Genomic DNA, 21,739 nt, shown 5'->3' with positions numbered 1-21,739 from the left:
TCCTGGCACCAGAACAACAGAACCCCCCCTCTCGTGCCATCCGCAGGTAATTCTGCGAAGCCCTTGAGCGTTTGCCCCACAAGGTCAGCTTTGTCAGCATCAGTCAAAGGTCCAAGTTTGGGTTCTTGGACAGACAAGATGGAGCATCTCGAGCTGAACACAAGGTCTTTAACTACGGCCCGCCTAGCACGGTCGTTTAACCCCCTTACATTCCAATTGAGCAGCTTAAGTTTTGATAACATGGAAACAAAGTCGACATGAATAGCTTAGACGCCAGCGTTGCCGGGAACAGACACGGAACCACAACCTACTACAGTTTTTTAGCAGAGCAAGGCCACGCCGGCTACAGGTAAAGGCGGAGCCCCACAACAGCTGAGCTAGGCAGAACACAGAATGACAGTCAGACGGTAAGGCCACGCAGTGGCAAACATGCATACAACAAAAGCAGCTAGCTAGTGGAGCGGTTATCAGGTGAGGTTGTGCAATCAATTGACACTAAACGACTCAAGGCAGCAACAGCTTAGAACGCTGTCGGCGTCTCCCGTAGCATCTCCGTCAAGTCGTCCTGAGACAACACGAAGCCCGGCCGATCCGATGTTTCCGCAAGCATGGCGAGGCCATAGAGGTTGTTGTGCGACAAAGGATCTTGGAATAGGCGCAGGTACCGGGTCAAGACATCATCATTGAACTCGTCTTCATGGCGAATCAGCCCCAGCTGTTTGCAACCACTCGCTTGAGCGCGGAGTGAGGTCATAAGTGAGGCCGATCGAGTTGCCGGCCTCTCGCTCCTTCTGATCGCGGTGTCCATGCACAGAAGATTTCTAGGCCCGGCCTTCTTCCTCCTTGGCTTGCTGTTTGTGGGAAAGCCAAGCAAAGACGGTGACAACATCCCAATGATCTTGCTCATGAACGATGACTTGGGATTGACCTGGAGCTTTTCGACCCTCTTAGTAACCTCATCAACCATCCCCGGGCCACATAGGTTCGCATTCCGTAAGGCGCGGAGTGCATTGGACTTGAGAGTTAGCTCGTACAAGGCCTCATCATCAACCTCGTCGGAAGATTCCGACAGTTGCGACGCTGGTACTGTAGAGGGGGTTGCAAAGATGTCCTGCAACTGCCAGCCATGAGAGCTTGGTCGCAGCATCTCAGTAGCGTCTTGGGCTTCATAGATTGGCTTCACAGGCGTGACTTGCAGCTCCTCTTCTGTCTGGCCACCCCATAGCTGGTGCTGATCGTGACCTCCTAGTCCAACGAAGCTTCCACCCAGCGTTTGCTGGGCATGCAGCGACCCCAGCTGCATCTGGTCATAGCTTTGCAGGGGCCGTGACACAGGCTCCTCCACCCAGGCTTTGTTCCACTCTTGAATCGAGTTGTGGCTGGGGGCATGATCGCCAAAATGCTCGCCGAAGAATGCGGCCCACAGGTCTGGAGTTTGGTTTTCGGGCGAACGGTGGAGCGGCGACTTCAGGTGTTGCGGCGACGCCGGGAAGAAAGCTCCCAGCTCCGCCATAGGTGCTGGTGCGATGTTTGGGCTTCGCCCAGCGGCTGCGCTGTGACTGGTAACTCGGCCCAGTTGATTGGAGGAGATGGGGGTGCTGGCATTTTTGGATAAAGGGAATATATTAATATCAATGGAAGTGAGCCTAGCTCAACTGGTTGGGGAAGTGGATGTACAAACCCAGCATCTGAGTTCAAATCCTCATGGACGCGAATTTAGGTTCCTATTTATACTTGAGGCCCAGGCTAGACCTAGTACTCACGCAATTTATCTTGAGGACTATGCTTTAATCTTAACCAAGATTAAAAATCTTAGTACTCATGTCAAATGGCTGTGTGCATGGTTGGTGCAGAGGCCGGGAAGTGAAATTCTCCCCATTTTTAAAGATCAACACCAACCCAAGTTTCAGGCAGAAGAATTTTCATCTCTCCATCGTCAGGGGAGAAGGAGTGCTCTCTGGTTTTTGATGATGCTGAAGCAGATACACTACCCAGGTTGTCGAATCCCAACAGTCAGCTCGGGTTGGGTGCGACCGCTGCAGTGGCAGCAATTTCGGGCGAGACAGCTGCAGCGGCAGCGTTTTCGCCGCTTTCTTCTTCTGCGACACGAACACACAATGCGGTGGCAGCGGCTGCCGCGGCATCTTTTTCGACACCTTCTCCTGCTGCAGTAAGAATTGAGAACGCGGTGGCAACGGCTACTGCAGCAGCTTCTTCGGCACCTCCTTCTGCCGTGACTGGAACTCTTGGCGCGATGGCAACGGCTGCCGCGCCAAACCTTTTTCGTGTTTTTTCTGCCAAGGCAGATGGACCGGATGGGTGTTCCCCTAGAGTGGAACCTGAGGGGAGGAAGCACATTTCATCCATCTCGCGTATACCTCAGGTACTCGAGTATGATGAGTTTCCACCATTACAAGACTCTATTTTGGTTTCAAGTGTTATTACCAATAAATTTCAAACATATTTGCAGGATTCTGCGCCGAGAATTAAGACACCATGCGGGGGTCTGAACTTGTTGGCAAAGAACTTCTCTCCGAGTCCTGTTCAATACTCTTATGAAGATATTGTTGCTTATGGGGGCATCCCGGAGAATTCGACTTCTGGGATCCGAACCAGTGGGCGTTTACAAGCGCAACCGAATGCAGATCAATCACAGTTGGAAAGGGCTATGCTTTTAACGCAGAGACATCAGACTCCAGGTTCCACCTCTGATCCTAAACTTTCTATTTTAGAGATTCCAGATAGTACAATCATACATAGAGCTAGCAGATTAGGGGTTTCTCTTGGAAAGTCACCTGAGCATGCCTTAGTATCGGTTAGAAATATTAAGGCTTTGGAAAAACAGAGAGATTTGGTTATTCTAGATAAAAAGAATAGCGTAGAGGAAGATAATCCACATAGCTTGCTTGTTTCTAAACTCTCTGGTCTTTGCGAAGACCTTACTGAGGAGAACACGATAGATATGGATAATGGTCATACGGACCAGAAATGCCATGCTTCTTCGGTGCTGCCTAAGAAGGGAGTAGCCAAGAGAGGGACTAGGGCTACTAAAAAAGTGGTAGTTGAAAAACTGGCAGTACGTAGAAGTTCGAGGATTCGGAAAATAAGAACTTTTGATTCTTAAAATGAAAGCCTTTATTTGGAATAGTGGAGGTATTAGAGATACTTGTAAACATTCGGTTATTCATGAAAGTATTAGGGAAGAACATCTAGATATAGTCGCTATTTTAGAAACGGGAAGGACGAAGTTCTCGGCTTCTTTTCTTAAAAATTTATCGGCTGGTAAGGATTTCATATGGTTCTGTTTACCTTCACATGGGAGGTCTGGCGGTATTTTAGTTGGTGTTAACGCTGAAACACTTCTAGTTAAGGATGTCGATTACGGTGACTTCCTTGTGCGGGTAAATTTGAGAACAAAAAAAGATGGTTTTGAGTGGTCCTTTGTGGCTGTCTACGGGGCAGCTCAGGAGGCTCAAAAATCAGCGTTCTTGGCCGAATTAGTTAGAATTTGTGATAGTCCAGGAACACCCATGATTATTGGTGGTGACTTCAATATTCTTCGTAGCCCAATGGAGAAAAGTACAGGAAACTATAATGCAAAGTGGCCATTTATTTTCAATGCTATTATAGACTCACTTAATTTGCATGAGTTGATCATGTCAGGACGACAGTTCACTTGGGCGAGTCGTCGTCAAATTCCCACTTACGAGAAGCTAGACCGTGTGTTAGCCAGTGTAGAATGGGAACAAAAATATCCCTTAGCCTCTGTGCGTGCACTAACTCGTACGGGGTCGGATCACACACCGCTTTTACTTGATTCAGGGGAGCAAGCTCATTCGGGAAATAATACTTTGTTTTCTTTTGAACTTTCCTGGCTAAGGGAAGAAGGTTTTTTTGATTTGGTTAAATCTGAATGGGGGTCTGTGACAAACGGTCTCAGCCCTATTGATACTTGGCAAAAAAAGATTAGACATCTGCGTCGTTTCCTTCGTGGATGGGCAAAGAATAAAAGTGGAGTTTATAAAAAAGAAAGAGATAGACTTACTAAAATCATTGATGATCTTGATATTAAAGCTGAGTCATCACCTCTTGATGCAACAGATCGTGAGTTGCTAAGACATGCAAATGAAAAGATTGGAAAACTGAGACGGGATGAGGAGTCAAAATGGGTTCAACGTGCAAAAGTAAAATTTATCCAAGAAGGAGGAAATAACACGAAGTATTTTCATCTGATGGCTAATGGTAAATATAGAAAAAAGCGAATTTTCCAGTTAGAACAAGACGAAGGGACAATCATTGGTGAGGAGAATCTGAAAATCTACATTTCCGATTACTATAAGAAGTTGTTTGGGGCGCCGGCCAAAAATAATTTTACTATGCGTGAGGATTTAGTGGTAGATATTCCTAGAGTAACGCCAGAGGAGAATATTATCCTAACCGCAACCTTCACCGAGAAGGAAGTGCTAGATGCGGTTATGGATATGGAACATAATAAAGCACCGGAACCAGATGGTTTCCCAGCTGAATTTTATCAATATTTCTGGGAGGTAACTAAAATGGACCTTATGAAGTTGTTTGTACAGTTGCAACAAGGCGAGTTGCCGCTTTACAAGTTAAATTTTGGTATTATTACATTGATACCGAAAAAAGATAATGCAATACAAATTCAACAGTACAGACCCATATGCCTACTCAATGTTAGCTTTAAGATCTTTACGAAAGTAGGCACTAATAGAATTACGACTATTGCACCGAAAGTAATAAAACCTACCCAGACAGCGTTTATGCCAGGGAGGCATATTTTAGAAGGAGTTGTAGTATTACATGAAACAGTCCATGAACTTCATCGGAAGAAACTGGATGGTGTGCTTTTTAAGATTGATTTTGAAAAGGCCTATGATCGGTCTTTTCTTCAGCAAACTTTGCGAATGAAAGGATTCTCCCAAAAATGGTGTCAATTAATAAGCAATTTTGTTGAGGGAGGGTCCGTGGGAATAAGGGTTAATGACGACATTGGTCATTATTTCCAAACTATGAAAGGGCTGAGACAAGGCGATCCCCTGTCTCCGCTCCTTTTTAATTTAGTCGCAGACATGTTGGCCATTTTAATCGCCCGAGCGAAAGACGATGGCCAAGTAGGGGGACTTATACCTCACCTTGTCGAGGGAGGAGTTTCATTGCTACAGTACGCTGATGATACAATTTTATTCATGGAACATGACCTAGAGAAGGCAGTAAACATGAAGTTAATACTTTGTATCTTTGAGCAATTGTCTGGGCTAAAAATAAACTTTCACAAAAGTGAAATTTTTTGTTTTGGTAAAGCCAAAGAGGTGGAAGATCAGTATACACAGATCTTTGGTTGTGAAGCTGGGTCACTTCCGCTCAAATATCTCGGTATACCAATTCATCATAGACGGATTTTGAACAAGGAATGGAATCCTGTCGAAACTCGCTTTGAGCGAAAACTGGGATGTTGGCAAAGTAAGCTTCTTTCATACGGAGATAGGCTTGTTTTGATAAACTCTGTACTATCAAGTTTACCGATGTTTATGCTATCTTTTTTTGAAATACCTAAAGGGGTAAAAAAAAGATTAGATTTCTATCGGTCTCGTTTTTTCTGGCAGAACGATCAGCTAAAACGAAAATATAGATTGACCAAATGGAACATTATTTGTAGGCCCAAGGAGCAGGGAGGGCTAGGGGTGGAAGTCTTGGAATTAAAAAATAGATGCTTGTTAAGCAAGTGACTATATAAACTCCTTACCGAACAAGGAGTTTGGCAGGAACTATTATATAACAAATATCTTAAAACCAAGACCTTGTCACAAGTGACTGCGAAACTATCCGACTCTCCATTTTGGAAAGGACTCATGGAGTGAAAGACGATTTCTTTTCACGGAGTACTTTTTCAGTAGGTAATGGCCAGCAAGTACGCTTCTGGGAAGACACTTGGCTGGGAGATGCTCCTCTCGCGAGTCAGTATCCTTCGTTATATAATATCGTCAGACGAAAGAACGCTTTAGTCGCTGAAGTTCTCACAAATAGACCTTTGAATTTAGAATTTAGAAGGTCTTTGACAGGAAATAAGTGGGCTGCTTGGATCGATTTGGTCCAACGACTTATGTTTATTTCCTTGTCCGACGAGAAGGATGCCTTGGTGTGGAGGTTAACAACTTCTGGATCTTTTTCGGTTAAGTCAATGTACGCGGACTATATGAACGGTCATACGATTTTTCTTCGTAAATATATTTGGAAGCTTAAGATACCACTAAAAGTTCGGATTTTTATGTGGTTTCTTCATAAAAAAGTTATCCTCACCAAAGATAATTTAGCTCGCCGAAATTGGAATGGTTGTAAGAAATGTGTGTTCTGTGATTCATCGGAATCAATAAACCATTTGTTTTTTGATTGTCCCTTCGCAAAGCTTATTTGGAGAGTTATTCAGTTTACCTTTAATATACCCCCACCGACTAATGTCACAAACATGTTCGGGAACTGGTTAAATGGGGTGGGTAAGACGGCTAAAGTTAGAATTAGAATTGGTTTTAGCGCGTTGATGTGGGCTATATGGAATAGCCGTAATGACATTGTCTTTAACAGGAATACAAATGTTAATTTTTTACAGGTTATCCGTATGGTATCACACTGGATCCACGACTGGTCTCTCTTACTACCGGAGGCGCAACGAGAGCCTATGCATGCTGGATGCCGCCGACTGGAAGCGGTGGCACAGGCTATTTACAGCCAGGCTGGTTGGCGACCTACTAAACGACTTCAAGATGCATAAACGTGTCACTATACTGTTTCGTTGGCTAGTTTATGTGTACACGTTGTATGATCTTTGAGTTGTAAAACTTTGATACTTGATATTTTGATACTTTGGGTAATAAAGAGAGCTGTGTGCATCGATTGATGCAGAGGCTGGGGATATACCCCATTTCGAAAAAAAAAACCCATCCTCTGCAACAACGCACCACCCTAATGGCACTACGGATGCACACAGCCAAAAAAAGGAAAAGAAGACTAAGAAACAAAAGTCCCGCTACAGTATCTCGGGCCTAACAACAGCAATACATCCACCGCCAAGACAACACTTGAATTACAGACTCTCCAAAAAATGACGCCTCCAAAAAGGGAACAGTGCTCAAACACCGTCGTCGCCCGATCAAAGATCTTAGGTTTTCACCTGAAGATAGTCCCCGCTCTCAAAACAATGCCTCCACCAAGGCCATTGCCAGGCACAACCAGTTAAGGCCAGACCTTGAGTTTTCACCCTGAAAGGTAGGACTCTACACTTCACCTGTGTTGTCGCCCCCACTTGCATACCGCTGCTTGTGAAGCCCGGAACACCAAGCAAGTCTCTCAACAGCGCGAAGACTTGAACCTCCCTTAGCTAGTCCTCCCCTCCGGCCTTCATGAAATTCTCTTCTTCCGACTTTCATCATGGATCCATAGTCACTTGATGTCAACACAGAAAAAGAGCTTCGCGCCGCTCCCTCCAGAACCAATCGGTCGGAATAAAAGCATGGGTGCGCACGACCGAATACCTCCGATCCAGCAAACTCCAGGCAAAGCACTGTTACATTCGCCGGCGGAGCCTTCCGGAACTCAACCCCCCGACCAGATCACGAGTCCAGGCCTTCGGTAGGTCCTCCTCTTCACGCAAGAGAGACCCTAGGACCGCCGCCTTTATACAGGTCGGACCCCCACGTCGGCGACCATCCCGAGCTGGCCAATCCAACCCTCCACCGGCGACACCATCGTCGGCTTTCCATTCCCCTCCATCTCGCCGCCGGATCGCGGTGATAGATCAAAAGATCCACCACCACCAACCGCAGGCCGACCCTCTCCGGCTTAGAAGAGAGCCACCTCCTCCGTCGAACCCAAGGCTGCTGCCCCGGGCGCCCTCGTGACGCGGAAGAAGCCCGAGATCGCCTCCACGCACCGACGAGAGGCGGGGGAGGGCATGGCACAGACCGAGGGCCTGGCCGCCGCCCACCACCATCCCCTGCCGGTGTGCTGCGGGTGGAAGCCTACGGGAGGGGAAGGGGAGGACCGCAGCGCTAGAGCCGCCGCCGCCCATCACCATCCGCGCCGGCCGCCGCCGCGTGCGTCGAGGAGGGGAGAGCCCGTCCGCCGTCCCCCACGTCGGCGAGGAGAGGCCCCCGCCGCCGCCACGCCCCAGGGTCTTTGCCCCGGCGGCGCTACCGACGGCGGCGGCGGCGGTTAGGGTTGGGGAGGGGTCTGGAGAGGAGGGGTTGGGGAGGGGTCGGGACGGAGGGGGGGGGTGCTGGCATGGCAAGTCTCTCAGCAATGTCTGAGCCTGTAGAGCATAGTGTGTACTGAACCGTGCCATCGAACCAGCCTGTGCCGCGAGAGGAGAGTGCAGCTGCATCGGGCTGCCTGGGCTTGGATGATGGATGCCATCTTGACTCAGAGGGCGGCGGCCATGGAACCCTCCGGCGTGCATGACCTGCATGAAGAGTTGTCCCATGATTTGCCTAAACTATTTCAACACACTGTCAGCGACACAAGATTTAATGGTCGTGGCTAGTATAAGCATCCTGTAGGTAAAACGCGGTTATTATTTCTGAACTTTTACCACATGCTGGACATACGGAGTACTTTCTTAAGTGTGAATGGTTCTTTCGTGCAAGCCTCTGCGAGCAGCTCCTGTCCTCATGCACTGTTTGTCCTTTTGAACGGGTCCTCAAGAAACACCACAGAACATACACACGAAAGACAGGATCATAATGCTACAAAAGCATACTTTTCTTCTTCTTCTTTTTCTTTTATTGTTACCATCAGTAACGGTTTTGGGAAAAGCCGCTACCTCATCATTTTAGAGATCTATTGGACCATCAAAGAGGAACAATCAATCAGCTGCCCGATGTCGTGGGTGTGTGTATTATCAGGTTTGTGATGAGATGGCTGCTATACACAAGTTAGCATCCATTGATAAAATTGTAGTAGTAATAATCGTAAAAATAATAGTATGATGCTCAGATCAAATACAGTAATAATCATAAATGACCCATATCATCAAACACGCAAATTCCACAAGTGGACATCTGCAGTCGATCTCAATGGTTCGCCTCTGTTGGAGATTTGTGCATGTGTACTTTACAAATACACTAAACATAATACTATAATATAAGTAACAGTATCATCACTGACGTAAAAATAATGATTAATACATACGCAAAAGGTAGTGGGTGTAACAATATGGCAAGCTGTAACCTCGTTTTTCGATAAAAAGCGTTTTATTACTTAAGAATTTAAGCAGAGAGTGGACAAATGGAGGTCGAGCTACATGTAGCTCTTTATTTTCAAAAATTCAGAAATCATATTTTTAAGATTCAAAAAATTCTGATAAAAAATCATTGATGTAGCCAATGATGGAATCTACAAACATGCAAAATCTCAATGTGAAATTCTTAGTACTTTAGGCTACACAAAAATGACAAATGTGTGGATCTGAGAATAGTGAATAGTGCACATTTCAAAACTATGGAACTTGTCATTTTTTTTTCATTTCTGTGTAGTCTACAATACAAAGAATTTCACACTGAGACTTTGCACCTTTGTAGATTTCATAATTGTCTATATCCAGGATTTTTTTTCCTGTTTTTTTGAAACTTAAAATTGTGATTTTCAAAATTTTGTAAATAAAGGGCTACATGTAGCTCGGCCTCCGTTGCATTTTCCTTACATTCGACCTCTACATATCCAAGATGCACACAGCCACACACCAACCACACGTAAAAGAGTAAATTCTAGTTTTTACTCCCTAATTTCACATTTTTGACGAAATTACCCCATTTAGCAAGTTTTCATTTCAGTTACCCCATTTAGCAAAAGTTATGCCAACTTTTACCCCCTGTAAAATTTTGCTAGCGGACAAAAACTTCTCTCTTCTCTTGTGTGCCCCCTTTCATTTCTCTCACAGTTGGTTAGGTTTACTTGAATAGTTGGATTCAGAGTAGATGAATCGGCCATGATTATTTTGATCAATTGTGGTAGAAGATTTTGGCCTACAAGTGTTCGAATCAAAGTCCGCAACCAGGACAACACCAGGTCATGAGGCTTAAGTGTTTTTCTCAATACCGGCAATAGGCAGCTTTTGCGCGAACATCGGTTCTGTGGTTGGTGTTTCTATAATCTGCAGTACAAGAAGAACTTGCAGTGCCGGTTAGGCATGGTAGAACGATAATGCTGCTAGCTGTGGTTTGAATAAGAGCCGATTAAAAGGATTTTGCTTAAAAAATCAAGGGATTATGAGTGGTGTTCAATTTGACGTAGTACTAGGATTTCGGATGGATTAAGTGTGCGATATGCGATCAAGCTGGATCAATAAAAAAAGGTTGAGCTCGTTCATGGTGGTTTCTGCGCGAAACAAAAGAACATAAAAACCGTAATATGGCATGCTAAGGTGTACCTTAGAATCGGGAACCAATTATCGAAACGCTCATAAAAAATTAGAAGAGGTAAAATTTGGCACAAGTTTTACTAAATAGGGTAATTAGGAAGAAAAATTGCTAAATGAGGTAATTATTGTCAAAATGTTAAACTAGGGGTAAAAACTGGAATTCGCTCCACGTAAAAAGAGAAGCAAAAAAGACTGAATAAAACCAAGGCATGTATGAACGTCTAAGACAAAGGAATCTCAATCCGCAGATTACGCTCCTATCCATGTTGGAAAAAAATATCCCTCGCCACATTTCTAATCGCGTAGATACCTCCATAAATAGGTCTCGATTCTTCGCGCTGAAGCAAAAACCACGAATAGAGCAAAGCGGTGCACCGGTAAATAACCTGTAGCAAGGAAGAATTTTTATCAGAAAAACCTTCTCATTTCTACATAGCCATATCGACCAATAATGGCAATCGCTCCCACTATAATAAAAGTTTTAAACCTAAGATCCACCCCATTAAGTCAGTTGCCAAAAATATTCACAATGCTACGAGAGGGATAAAGGTCGTAGAACTTATTTGGGTTACGTACCATATAGATCTTGCAAATTGGCACCGGAAGAAAAGGTGGTTAATAGTCTCGTCATGATGACAAAAATACACTTTTTTTACTTCCTTGCCAATTACGCTTCGCAAGGTTCTCCTAGCAATAATGGTATTTTCATAGACCAATTTTTTTAATGGTATCTTCATTCAATTTTTTTATTATATCAACTAGCGTGCTAGATTGAATCATAGCATTGTACATAGAATCCACAGAGAACTTTTCACTCTCTTTAAGACTCCAACGTATCTCATCAGATTCTTGCGATAACTAGACCATCTCTAGCCGCCGAAGTAAAGCATTCCAAGATGCTAGCTTGGGACCAACAAGATCACGTCTGAATGTCACCTCCGGTGGTGAATTTTGCATCACCCTTGCAAGAGTATCAGATTTGTGACGGACAATATTGTACAATGCTGGATATTGTTCGCGAAGAGTGGCATTACCTAACCACTTATCTTCCCAAAACCTTATCTGAGATCCATCCTTAATAGAGAAATAATTATATTGGAAGAAAAATTCTTTCGTACATACACACAAAAAAGGTGATTGAACCGTAACACACAAATCAGTAAGGTGGTAAGACCACGAAAAGTCTCTTTGGCTCCCGAGCACGAGTGACCCGTCTATATTAAAATATAAAAAATCTTATTTTTGAGTTCAAACAAAATTGAAATAGTTTGGACATTGTCAATGATATATCCTAGAAGCATGCAAATTTATCTATCTCCTTCTCAAACTTGATCGCCTTTTTGGGGGAGAATAAAAGGCACTCTTTTTCCATTTTTTTCTCTCAGGGCTCTTATAGTCTTAATGGCCTTTTCTTGTCACAGATAAACACTTTATGCCCCACTTCCCTACCAAATTTCCTCGCAATGCAGATTTTTTTAAATTATGGGCCACACAAAAAATAACAAAATCTGATACTTTTTTGGAGATTTGAAAATGTGCATTGTTCACTACAGATTCACACTTTGTCATTTTAAATTGATATTTTGCACATTTGTGGGAAACCTCACTGCCTACATCTAGATTTATTTTCATATATTTTTTAAAACTTGGAAACACGATTTACATTTTTTTAAAGGGACCACTAGAGCCTGTGAGCAAAAGAAATCTCTACTCGAGACAGGTTATATTTCTCAGAGATAGAATAGACCGGCCCAGTGTATTGCAGCCCACGGTCTACAAAGTTGCAGTTCATACACAAACAGCCATTGAACTTGAGTTGTGCAGTCCCACGGGCCATGGTCCCACCTCGGCAATGAACTAGCGAGCATCGAGCAAGCAAGTTTCTTTTGCGGGTAAAAATAGATCTTTATTATGAAGTAAGAATTACAGACAGCTCAAGTTGAAGCTCCTGGATAACAACATCAGGGTCTGAACCGGGCCAAACTCTCCTCTGCCCTCGCAAGATTTGCGAGACATTGACTAATCCCTGAGCAAGCAAGTTAATGTCTGAGCAAGCGATAGATCCTCTTATGTAATTCTGTTAGGTTCTCGGTCAAGGTAAATGGAGAATTGTTGCCACGCATCCTTCCTACCCGAGGCATCCAACAAGGAGATCTGGTTTCTCCATACCTTGCGGAATGGTTGACAGCCCTTCTGAATAATTACACAGGGGGTTTTGTTGATCGTTGGATTAGAGTGTGCCATTGATAGTTTTGGCTAGAGGTTGAAGATGACTCACGCAGGTTCAGGCAACACACTTCTGCCTCCTTTTCTTTCCCTCAACTTAGTAAAGATAACGGTGATTACAAGGGCTTAAATAGCCGGTCCAACCCAGCTAATACGCACCCACTAATCCATGCAACACACGGTCAAGCCACACAACAGCTTGATCCGATTCTTACTCCACGCACACACGTTCAGCACTAACACAGCTGAAGCTCGTCTAACGGCCACGCGACTCGGCCATTTTGATCCCTGCGTGCAGCTGACTCCTACTAACAAATACTTGGCTAATTCACGTGCATGCAAGTACTAAACTAGCCACTGAACCGCACTCTCTCTATCACTAGTGCTGTACTCTCTTGCTAGTCTGCTCCTCTGCCATTACTACATGCACTTAATTAACCCAGCAACTAAACACATGACATGATGCAATCAAAGATAAAGATGATACTAAATATGTATGCAACAAGGTTAACTCCAACAGCCATCAGCAACATGGATCACTCACTTGTTATTTGCTGAGGATAGCCTCATTTTTATTAATGCATATGTCCGTAATGCAGCACGTCTCAATACTATTACTATCCTACAAATGTATAATGAGGCATCGGGGCAAATGGTGAACGGAGAAAAAGTTCAGTCTTCTTCAGCTCTGGAATTCTTGAGGATACCAGAATAATTGTGAAGCAAGATCTGGATATAGCGGTGGTGACTTTCAGTGAGAAGTATTTGGGTCTGCCAACTGCGGTTAGACGCCTCACTAATGAGGATTTTGATTACATATCTGACTGCATACGGAGTAAGATCATGCGATGGGATAAGTTGGCGCCTTATGCTGGGAGAGAAGTCATGATTAAGGCGGTTCTACAGGCTATACCGACTTTTAACATGAGCTGTTTCTAGCTACCAAAAGGTTCTTGTCAGAAAATTATCTCCCTCATTGCTAGATTTTGGTGGAGTGATGTATTGATATGAAGGCCATGCAAGAACCAAGTGTACTGGAGGTTTGGGTTTCCCAGACCTAGAATTGTTCAATCTGGCCTTGTTGGGAAAGCAAGGATGGAGGCTACTCACTCAACCACACTCTTTATATGCTCCAAGTACTTAGGAGTAGATATTATCCAAATAGTGATTTTATGACGGTAAATTCGCCAAAAACAGTGTCGCGAACTTGGCGAGCTATTTTAGCGAGACAACAAGCTCTTGAAACGGAACTCATTAAGAGGGTTTGAGATAGAACTAGAGTTTCGATTTTGAATGACCGATGGATACCAGGAGCTTGTGCGAGGAGGCCTATAGGTAGATTGGTTGATTTGGGTGTCGATCAAGTGGAGGAGTTCATTGACCCTCTTCAACACAAATGGCGTGCGCAGTTGGTACGGGCAACCTTCCCTGCTCTCGACGTAGACTTGATCTTACAAATCCCATTAAGAAGCCTTGGGGAGGACTGGCTAGCTACGGTGGCATCACGATATATTTGGAGTTTATTCTGTACGCTTGGCTTATCAAGCATAGTTAGACCTAAAGAGAAAAACGGTGGCGGCTGAAACTAATGAAGTTGGCCACTCAAATATGAGGAATGACGAGAAGTGGAAGAAGCTATGGAAGCTCGATGTTTTACCGAGGACACAAGTTTTTTGGTGACGAGTTGTCGGAAGCATTTTGCCTAATTACGCAACTCCCACCAAGCGGCATGTCATAGTTGAAAGTAGGTGCTCGGTTTGTAAATCAGCATCAGAGTCTTTGTATCATGCATTGATCGAGTGTGGACATGCCCAACTCTTTTGGGTGGCTGCACGGGAGGTTCTGCATTTGAACCTTCCAAGGTTGCATCCTAGGAGCTGGGCGGTGGATGTTCTTTGTGATCATCTTTCAACAATGGAGAACGGGAAAAGTTTGTCTTGATCATGTCAGTAATATGAGACTCTAGAAATAGATGGACCCATGATGATAAAGGTTATGATCCGGTAAAATCAACGGATTTCATATCTGAAACAATGGGTTACCTGGAGGTTAAAAAGAATCCGGAAGAAAAGGCTACAAGACCACCGTGTACATGGCATGACCCAGAGTCTGGAGTTATTAAGCTAGTACTACCGTGAGAAGATTTTCTTGGTGGATGCGCTTTCTCCCCCATTCCCACAGCCGTTTTTGAAGCTCAGGTTGCTCCCGGGGTGTTCGACGAATTGCCTAGCAGACTATTCAGCTGGTAAAATCTGTAAGCATGTCTTTTTGGCGACTGGCAGAAAATCAACGGAAAAGCATCGTCGAGTTCAGAAAGTTTCGTTGTTCACTTTATTAGACAAGGCATATCTAAAAAAAACATGCATAGACATCACAAACGTAGGCATAGTTTGCTACTTATACAAGAATCCAGGCATCGCTCCCATCGACCGAACAAATCTGATCAGCTGATCTTCCTCTGCTCGAGTTCTCTACTCTCCCTGAGATCGGCGGCCATCTTCCTGTCCACGTTCTTGCTGAATCCAGGGTATGGCTCATAGCCAAACAGCTTGTTCAGTATCTGTGCAGAGAAGAAGAGCCAGCATATGCTACGGAGTAAGTACTGTTACCAACTCTATGCCGATTCAATTCCTAGTCAATTATGAGCAATGATATGCTTGACTAAGATTCAAGAATTGATTGGTGTTTACCTGCAGCAAGATGAGGAATGGCTCCATCAAGAACACCTCAGGAAGTTCGCTCACCGTTGGCCCTTTCTTCTGCAGATTCAGCGAGCAGCTAGGTTGGTTGCCACTTGCCAAGAACTTGCGGAGATGCAGAAAACAGATCGAAAGTTACCTCGAAGAGGCCATGGCCGAGGAACTGCCAGGTCCAGCAGAAGAGCTGCGTGGCCAGCACGACCTTCCAGGAGAGCGCGAAGCCGAGGCGGGCGGCGAGGGTGCGGCTGGCGGCCCAGGCGGCGAGGAAGAGTAGCGCGGCGAGGGCCCCGGCGCGGCGGTCGACGAGGAGGTAGGCGGCGGCGTAGGCGAGGGAGAGGGCGAGGGCCGGGTCGAGCGGGGAAGGCAGGGGCAGGAAGTGCAGGATGAGGAGGTTGGTGAAGAGGATGGGGCCGGCGAGCAGCGCGTGCGCGGCGGCGTTTACCGGGTGGCGGTGCTGCGACCGGAAGAAGGCGAATTGCGCCTCCAGGTCCAGGACGCCGCGCGGCATCCTCTTGACCTCCATGGACGACGACCTCCAACTTCCAACTGAACCAACGATCTAGGGACACACACACAGCATCAGTGAGGCCGAGACCTTTTATTAAGCACCAAAAGTGCTGCCGATATAAACTCGACACGACAGGGCTGCTTTCACCATAATGTGAGTTTCAAAAGATAATCATCTAATTTCAAAACTGATGTTTTGATCATAAGGTGTACGCTAGTCATAAAGTTCCATGTAGTAGTTGTTTACCCCTTTTAATATTTCCTTCGTATTCAGATAAAGTTAAGCAGTTTCTTTTTGGAATGAAGGGAGTACAACTAATTAGAAAAATATCTGTCACGCAGACCCTTCTCGACGCTAAACCGTAACATGATACTATGCCTTCTGGTTGGCGGGTGGATTTAGATTGTTTTTTAGTTTCTTTTTCGGGATGGTTGGCGGCGATTACATCTGAAAGTCAGAATAAGGTCTTTTTCACCTTATCCTTGCTCTAGTGGTGTGTCTAGGGCTGGCGGAGACTCGTGAAGTTGTGTGTCTGGCGGATCTCCTAGGATCAAGTCGTTTTTTGTGTTCGTTGATGTGGTTTTAGGTTAGTCTCTTCCGACATACGATTGTCATCATTAACGATGGTTGTTGCTCTGGTGCCTTAGTATGATGACTTCTCGTTTATCTACAATAATAAACTCTATTACAACAAGCTTTACATGCTCTAGTGATGGAGGGGCGATGACACCGATGCACCTTCGACTCGCTCTAGTTTCTGTATTTTCGCTAGGTAGTTCAAAAATCTATTTATTATAATTTTATTACTTTTAAGTCTGTTTATGCTGCTATTGATGATTATTGGTGAAATTTTTGAAAATAAAAAAGTTTTAAAAAATCCATACTGAAATAATCCCCGAAATACCCCAAGTTTCTACAATTCTCGTGTGAATCCGTGTAAACACACGTCGGCGACGTTGCAATCGGTCTAAATAGTTTAAGACGTCCACGGAAAAGCTTTGCACCTGACGCTTCATTAGCATTCATGGCTGCATCTGCTCGTGACCGTTAGCAGCCGTAATTAACACTGACGTGTCTTGGCCTAAGGCAGTGTACGGGACTGATCTAATGTGAACAGAGGGGAAAGGAAAGTGGGCGGTGCGAGATCGTATTCTTTTCTTTCACTAAACTAAGACGTTCACATTTCCCTGTATCAATTGATTGTTTGAAATTGGGTGATGTCTTGGCATGGATTATACTCCTCACTTTTAAATTAATATGTCGCAATTTCTTCTCTCTAAATTTAGATATAGCTACATGCTAAAATGTGTAAAGATATATTTATATCTAGAAAAAGTGGCGATATTTATTTTAGAACAGAAGTAATACTCGTTAAGATTTTTGTTGTAGTAGCGAATGCATGTTAATAAATAGCTGAGGATCAAATCTTAGCCTGTAAGGCTATAGTTCCAATGTTCATTTCTTGCTAGTTGTTTGCAACCTTGTTATTAGGAAATCCGCTTTAACTCTAGGGTGCATTTGCTCACTTTATCGAAGAAAACATTTGGACCATAACAAATTATGTGAACATTTAAATATCCTTGATGGCACGATGGAACATTTCTTTTATAGTCTAATAACTACGGACAAAGAGATTTATTGTTATTGGTCACAATTTCTTTTTGTTGTATTGAACATTTATTCTCATTGTACAAAAGGACCATGCAATATTTTCTATTATATAGATATAATATACAGTTATCATCTTTGCAAATTATTTTCTCAAAATTCCCGCTGCAAGCGCATGGGGTATCCTCTAGTATGATTAATAGCTGGTTTGGATATAAGGCGTTATATATAACCTTCTTAAAGTTTTTCATGTGGACACTACTTATTTTGTACTTAACTACTTTAAATTTTACCTATTGTATTGGTAAGTTTGAGTTTCTTAAAGAAACACACAAAAAATACTTTACTTAACCGCTGCTGCCTTCTGACATTTCTCATAATAATGCAATAGGAGACCGAGAGTGTAACGTAGAGACTTTTAGGAACCCATAAAATGGGTCACCTTGTCTACAACACAACTACACAAGCATATTTCATCGATCCAAGCCCTTGGAGTGATGGGATGACGTACTCATTGTAATGATGTTTCCACCATGCTAGGAAAACGGTAGATGTGTTGGGAAGAAAAGAGGACAAATGATGGTAGAGTAGCTAAGAAAGCGAGAAAGTTTCTATATGACACCTTTGTAACATGAAATTCGACATATTATTATATAATTAATACTATATTGGAATTTATAAATTGATATGTACATTTACTTGATGTTTCATTTGAGAATTGAATAAAATGATGGAATGCAATTTTATTACTGATATGTGAGTTCAGTGAAACATAGAACATATGTGATAGTGTTGTTATAGGTGAATTGTAAGCCGTTGGCCCGATAGAGATAAACATATCGAATGCAACTTTGTGGTGAGAAACAACTGGGATGAAAACTATTTCAAGCGGCCCTAAATATGAGTTTTTTATAAGTACTTCTGTTGGACATATGCGCAAGAGGCAATAATAAAGTGATTACTATTATATCTTTGTGTTTATGATAAATTTTTGCATCCCATGCTATAATAATTGTATTAACCGGAAACATCAATACTTGTGTGTTATGTAAACAGAAAAGAGTCCCTAGTAAGTCTCTTGTTAAACTAGCTTGTTGATTAATAGATGATCATAGTTTCCTGATCATGAACATTGGATGTTGTTAATAAGAAGGTTATGTCATTGAGTGAATTATATAATGGACACACCCATAATAAGCGTAGCATAAGATCAAGTCATTAAGTTCATCTTGCTATAGACTTTCGATACATAGTTACCTAGTCCTTTGACCATGAGATCATGTAAATACTTATGTCAGATGGATACTTAATTTGATTACATCAAACACCACTGCGTAAATGGATGGTTATAAATATGGGATTAAGTATTTGGAAAGTATGAGTTGAGGCATATGGATCAAGAGTGGGATTTCTCCATCCTGATGACGGATAGATATGATCTGAACCCTATCGGTGGAATGTCATCTAATTAACTTGCAAGCATGTGACAAGGTCACAAGAGATGACATACCATGGTACGAGTAAAGAGTGCTTGTCGGTAACGAGGTTGAACTAGGTATGGAGATACCAATGATCAAACCTCGGACAAGTAAAGTATCGTGTGACAAAAGGAATCGGTATCGTATGTTAATCGATCACTGAGTTATCGCTGAATGTGTGGGAGCCATTATGGATCTCCAGGTCCTGCTATTGGTTATTGATCGGAGAGGAGTCTCGATCATGTCCGCATGTTCACGAACCGTAGGGTGACACGCTTAAGGTTCGATGTTGTATAGTAGCTTCGGAATATGAGATGGAGACCGAATGTTGTTCGGAGTCTCGGATGGGATCCAGGACATCATGAGGAGGTCTGGAATGGTCCGGAGAATAATATTCATGTAAGGGAAGTTGATTTCTGGGGTTCGAAAAAGTTCGAGATTTTTCCGGTGGAAGACTAGTAAGGTTCTAGAAGGTTCTGGGGGTCCACCAGTGGGCCCACGACCCTAGGAGGTCCAACATGGGCTGAGGGGGTGCAGCCTAGCCCTAATGGGCCAGGGGCACATGCCCCTCAAGGCCCAGCCGTCCAACCCACTAGGGGGGATCAACTTGGGGGGGGGGAAGAAATCTCCTCCCTCTTTGGCCGCCGGCCCTAGATGGAGATGGGGCGTGGGGGGGCCACCCCAACTGACCTCCCCCGTATATAAAGCGGGGAGGGGCAGGGGCGCACCCCACCCTGAAACCCTAGCTCTGGCCGCCCCCTCTCTCCTCCACCATACACTTGCTCCGGCTTGGCGAAGCCCTGCAGGTTTTCTCCTCCACCACCACTACCACGCCGTCGTGCTACTGGGATTGCAAGGAGATCTACCACACCTTCGCTACCCGCTGTAACGGGGAGAGGAAGGACTACATCGACACCGTACGTGCGACCGAGTATGGAAGTGATGCCGGATTGCATCACCGGAACGATCGTCTACATCAACCACGAGATCTGATCTCGTTTAGGCTTTGGATCTACAAGGGTTAGTATCTATTCTTTCTCATTGTTTCGATCTTCATAGATTAGATCTTGCCTTCTCTTAGATTGGATCTTGGATTTGTTCTTATTCGCGGTAGAATTTTTTCGTTTTCCATGCAACGAACCCATCAGTGGTATCAGAGCCGTGTTTATGCATAGATTTGTTGCACGAGTAGAACACAGTGAGTTTGTGGGCGGTGTTGCTTTTGTTTCTTTTGTTATGTGTACTTTGCGTCTTGCGGGATGGTGGGATGAAGCGGCATGCGCTAATATTACATGACCACGTTCATGAGACTTGTTCCACGCTTGACATGCAACTTGTATTGCATAAGTGGCTTTGCGGGTGTCTGTCTCTCCCTCCATAGTTGAGATGCAATTTACTCTTTCAATCGAGAACACTGGTTCCACCATTGTGGTTCTTGTTTGTAGGTAGATTGGATCTTACTCGAAAGCCCCAAACCACGTAAAATATGCAAACACTTTTAAGAGGTGTCTAACTTGTTTTTGCAGGGGCATGTGATGTGATATGGCTATGTGATGGTGACTATATTTGATGTATGAGATGTTCACTATTGTATTATGGTAACCGGCAGGAGCCTAATGGTTGTCTTTAATTTTGTTAAGACCTGCGTGTCTATTCAACATGTAATAGATTTATTTCAAGTAGTTGTTATAGTTGCTATTAGTGATGGACAACCATGAAGCGGCGCCACTGACCTTGACGCCATGCTGGTGATGATGGAGATCATGTCCGTGCTTTGGAGATGGAGATCAAAAGCACAAGAAGAAAGGCCATATCATATCACATATTATGAATTGCATGTGTGTTAATCCTTTATGCAACTTATTTTGCTTAGATCGCGGCAGTAGCATTATAAGATGATCCCTCTCACTAAATATTAAGATAATAAAGTGTTCATCCTTAGTATGCACTGTTGCTAAGACTTGTCATTTCGAAGCATCTCGTGATTATTGGGTGTTATAGACTCTACATGTGCATACAATGAGTGCAAGCCAGATTTGCACATGCGGAAACTAAGGTTAGACTTGACGAGCCTAGCATGTACAGACATGGTCTCGGAACACGGCATACTGAAAGGTAAAGCATGAGTCATATGAATGATATGATGAACATTTTGAATGTTCGCCTTTGAAACTACATCTTCTCTCGTGAAGATCGGACTTGGTGTAGTGGATTTGGTTCGTGTAATCACTAAAACAATCTGAGGGATGTTGTTTTGAGTGGGAGTTCACCTAGTTAATTTAAAAATTAAAATGAACTCAATTTATCATAAACTTAGTCTAAACTTTTTGAAACTATGTTGTAGATCATGGCGGCCCCCACCATCAGTTTTAATCAATTCCTAGAGAAAGAGAAACTTAAGAACAATGTAAGCAACTTCACGGATTGGATCCGTCATGTGAGGATTGTCCTCACTGCTGGACAACTGCAATATGTGCTCGATGCACCGCTAGGTCCCCCACCTTCCTTGACTGCTACCGAGGAGGTAAAGAATGTTTACCAGACTCGAAAGATTCACTACTCCCATGTTCAGTGTGCCATCTTGTATGGCCTAGAGGCAGAGCTTCAAAAGTGTTTTGAAAACCACAACCCCTGTGAGCTAGTCTGTGAGCTCAAAGCTATCTTTGAAACTCATGCGGCCGTGTGATGACCCACAAGTATAGGGGATCGCAACAGTCTTCGAGGGAAGTAAAACCCAATTTATTGATTCGACACAAGGGGAGTCCAAAGAATATTTGTAAGCCTTAAC

General features: G+C 43.8%; 1 protein-coding gene across 1 annotated transcript; it reads right to left on the bottom strand.

Moving 5' to 3' along the window:
* Positions 1-14,966: 14,966 nt before the first annotated feature.
* LOC124682542 (2-hydroxy-palmitic acid dioxygenase MPO1-like) lies at positions 14,967-15,920 on the bottom strand. The gene is made up of 3 exons (XM_047217202.1): positions 15,497-15,920; positions 15,349-15,417; positions 14,967-15,218 (listed from the first exon to the last, which is right to left on the bottom strand). The coding sequence occupies exons 1-3, from the start codon at positions 15,878-15,880 to the stop codon at positions 15,102-15,104; spliced, it is 570 nt and encodes a 189-aa protein (XP_047073158.1). The 5' UTR covers positions 15,881-15,920; the 3' UTR covers positions 14,967-15,101.
* Between the last annotated feature and the right edge of the window lie 5,819 nt (positions 15,921-21,739).

This window comes from Lolium rigidum, chromosome 1 (assembly GCF_022539505.1).
Source record: "Lolium rigidum isolate FL_2022 chromosome 1, APGP_CSIRO_Lrig_0.1, whole genome shotgun sequence".
In the NCBI taxonomy this organism is placed as follows: Eukaryota; Viridiplantae; Streptophyta; class Magnoliopsida; order Poales; family Poaceae; genus Lolium; species Lolium rigidum.
The sequence above is the reverse complement of the archived record's forward strand: the minus strand, read 5'-3'. Positions and strand labels throughout refer to the sequence as shown.